The sequence below is a fragment of the Malania oleifera genome, chromosome 6, assembly GCF_029873635.1.
Source record: "Malania oleifera isolate guangnan ecotype guangnan chromosome 6, ASM2987363v1, whole genome shotgun sequence".
NCBI lineage: Eukaryota > Viridiplantae > Streptophyta > Magnoliopsida > Santalales > Ximeniaceae > Malania > Malania oleifera.
Genome location: NC_080422.1, coordinates 102,738,141 through 102,742,079, shown reverse-complemented (window position 1 = coordinate 102,742,079; position 3,939 = coordinate 102,738,141). Strand labels below are relative to the sequence as shown.

The 3,939-nt window shown below is 40.8% G+C and overlaps 1 protein-coding gene across 1 annotated transcript; it reads left to right on the top strand.

Moving 5' to 3' along the window:
• The first annotated feature begins 2,238 nt into the window (after positions 1-2,238).
• LOC131158731 (uncharacterized) lies at positions 2,239-2,703 on the top strand. Its single transcript, XM_058113590.1, has one exon. The coding sequence runs from the start codon at positions 2,239-2,241 to the stop codon at positions 2,701-2,703; it is 465 nt and encodes a 154-aa protein (XP_057969573.1).
• The last annotated feature ends 1,236 nt before the right edge of the window (positions 2,704-3,939 follow it).

Here is a 3,939-nt window from a genome sequence, read left to right as displayed (position 1 = left end):
TGCAGGGTCTTCCAGTATGGGGGGAGGAGACCCTGATGCAGTGTTACGTTGTAAGGACCCGAGAAAATTAAATAATAAAAGAAATGGGAAAAAGAAATTTCTGGGCCAGTTAAGGAGAAAACCGGCGACGGTTTTCTAAAGAAGGAAGAAAACCGGCGACGATTTTTTGAGGGTCTGAGAAAATTGGCAATGGTTTTCTCTGTAGTGCTGAATATATGAAAGTCCCGCGAGCCATTTCCTTTTTTCAATTGAAATTTTCTCTTCTCTCCCTCATGCAAACCCATGACCCTCCAACCTTCCACCGTCGATTCTGGCTCCGTTAAGCCTCATCTCAATGATCAGGAACCACCACGGGATTCTTAGGAAGATTCTTTACAACCTGTATAGAGCTGATTTTCAATTTGAGGTTCCGGGGCTCCATCCCAAAATTAGGGTAAGTAGGGTATTTTTAGGTTTTATTCTTAATATGGAGCATATAGGCCCTAGGGAATGATAAAATAACATTTTATTGAAGTTTGGGTTGATAAACTCGGGTTTTTGAATTAGGATTTAGGTGAGTGCCGCATGGAACGTTTCAGGGTTCCCACGGGCATAATCTAAGAAAACAGGTAAGGGGAATTAATTATAGTAGGTTTTTATTAAATTTTAAACTAGTTAATTTGGGTATACAAAATATATATATATATATATATATATAGGTATGACTTATTTGAACAGATGGCCATTTGGAAAATATTGACCTTTGATATAATATATATATTATATATATGAAAAATAAATTGTGTGGCAGGAATACAACTTTCATAAATTTAATTGGTGGATGTGAGTACAGAATGATGAAATTTGTTGTTGGATTGTGAACATTGGTTAGCTGTGAGTACAATTATTGGTGAATAATGATTGTTTGTGATTAATGGTTGCTTGAGATTGTTGCGTGACAAATAATGTGATGTGTGTATATAAGTCATTTTGTGTGTTTATTCGTGTGTATCACAATATAACGTTGGCAGGCCTAAGGAGTTCGTTATATTGCCTAGATGTAATCACAATATACGTTGGCAGACCTGAGGAGTTCGTATATTGTCATTATATATTGGGGTAAAGCATTGGCAGGTCTAAGGAGGTTGTTCTACTGATATACTATAGGTAGGTCATAGGGATTGGTACTAGTGGTTAGTGGTGTCTGTGTGGGCCACGATATATTTTTGTGTGATGTTAGTCATGTGTGGACCAGTCCTATGTGGACCGTGTAATCTGTGTGATGTTAGTATTGTGTGGACCAGTCCTGTGTAGACCGTGTAATCTGTGAAGATGTTAGTCCTGTGTGGACCGTGTATCCTATAAGAGTGTGAGTCCTGTGTGGACTGTGTGTTTTGTATGAATGAGAGTCCTGTGTGGACAGTGTTCTCCTGTGTGGATAGTTTGTGAGAAATGTGATAATAAAAGATAAATGGTATGTTAATTTAATTATATGTATATGTATGGCAAGGTAAAACTTTATGCCAAAAGCTTGCTAAGAAAGGCGAGTGCCCTGGTATTTTCAGTTTGGTACCAAAGTAGAGGGAAGCTACTTATATGGGCGGGTAACCTTTCATATTCTTGAAAATTTTGCCTATATACATAGCCCAAGGGCTTACTAAGTAAGGTGAGTGCCCTGATATTAGTATTAGAGCAAAGGGAAGCTACTTGTATAGGCGGGTAATCTTCCCTATTCTCGGGTATTATCATTAAAAATAATTATGAATGTGAGTATGAAATCAGAGGTCGGTGTTGATATTAATGATGCATTTTCTCAGCTGCTAAAGACAGTGAACTACAAACGAATATATGTTCTGTATTATTTAAACACTTTGCCACACATTATTATGATTTATTCTACCTTATTGAGACGTGTCTCACCCTAGTGGATGATTGTATTTTCAAGTCCATCAGGAGATTGAACTTAGAGCTTCGGGCAGGGTAGTATTTCATTTTGGTAAATTTTGGGGTGACTATATGAACACTTTATGTATAGTTACGTTTTTAAATATTGGGATGTAATATAAATAGCTGTTGTTGTTATTTTCGGGGTTTATAGGTAGACTATGGTATTTAATTTGAGGTTTTTTATCTTCTTTTTGCTGCATGATTGTGATGTTTGGTATCAAAAACAGGTAATTGAAACACATAACCTTTAGGCCCCACTTGGCGAGTTTGGGGTGTTACATACGTAGTGTCACCTAGCAGGTGATGACAGAGATGACTATGGGTTCAGGGGAGCGGAGCTTCATGATTGAACAGTTCACGCGCATAAAGTCCCCATCGTTTTTTGGAGGGGCTGACCCAGTAGTGGCTGAGAATTGGGTCCGGGATATTGAAGACATGTTAGCAGTGCTCCTTTGTATTGAGGAAAAGAAAGTGCCCTTTGTTGTGTTCAAGTTAACTGGAGAGGCAAAATGCTGGTGGAGCTCAGTGAGACTGTTAGAGGAGCAGAGACCTAAGCTTGTAGCAGTGACCTGGAGCCACTTCAGGGAGTTATTTTTCAAGCGATACTTCCCCGCTACCATCAAAAAGGCAAAGGCGGTAGAGTTTTTGTATTTGACTTGGGGGTATATGACGGTACATCAATATGCAGTTAGATTTATTGAGTTGTCCCAGTTTGCCTCATACTTAGTGCCAGACGAGGAGAAGAAGGCGAGGAAGTTTAAGGAGGGCCAGAACTAGGGATTATATGAGCAGCTTGTATGTTTCAGGCCCAGATTTTTTCAGAGATAGTTAACAGAACCACAGTGATTAAGAGTCGCCTACAGAGGGGCATTGCGACGTAGAGTCAGGGAAAGAGATTCGTGCCTCCAGATTTTCAGGCAGGATCCGTCAGGGGCCCTAGAAGAGACAGGATAGTTGAGGAGGTCGGAGACAGGGGATAGGAGATCGAGCGGTACAGGGCAGACCGATGTCTCCTTTCTATCCTAGATGCTTTAGGAGACACCTAGGAGAGTGCCGAGTTAGAGGGATGGTTTGTTACCAATGCTATCAGCTTGGCCATATGGTGAGAGACTGCCAAGCACCGCCAGTTATTGCGCCTACTCCTATACTATATCGAGGAGGTCACCAGGAGTCCCAAGGCGGTCAACAAAGGAATATCGCCGCAGCACGGGTCTATGCGCTGGCACCAGAAGATGTTGAGGCAGCAAGAGATGTCGTGATAGGTACTGTTTCAATTCTGTCATATACAACTATTGCTTTGTTTTATTCAGGGGTGATTCACTCCTTTATCACCTAGGAGTTTGTTAAATTTTGTGGGATAGAAACTCAATCGCTAGATATCAATTTTTCCATTTCTATGCCGACTGGGGTTATAATGTCAGGTAAGAAGGTACTCAGGAATTGTCCAGTCTGTATTCAGGGAAGGTCTTTATCAGCTAACTTGGTGGTCTTAGATATGTTTGGGTTTGAAGTGATTATGGGGATGGATTGGCTAGTTGCCTACTATGCCAGTATTGACTACCATTAAAGAGAGGTAGTTTTCATACCTCTAGGGGGACAGGAGTTCAGATTTGTGGGATCATGTGTGCGCGTCCCACCATAGTTGTTATCTACCATTCAGGTGAGGAGATTGTTGTTGGAAGGCTATCAGAGATATTTGGCCTGTGTGAAGAAGGTGTTGGAAGGTGAGTTGGGGTTAGAGGATATCCCGATAGTGAGTAATTTTTCAGATGTATTTTCTGAGGATTTTCCGGGACTACCTCCTGAAAGTGAGGTAGAATTTACAATTGATCTAATTCAAGGGATAACGCCAATTTCGAAAGCGTCATATAGAATGGCACCGGCGGAATTGAAAGAATTGAAAGAATAGTTACAGGAACTGTTAGACAAAGGGTTTATTCGGCCCAGCGTGTCACTCTGGGGAGCGCCGGTATTGTTTGTGAAGAAGAAATATGGGTTGATAAGAATGTGCAT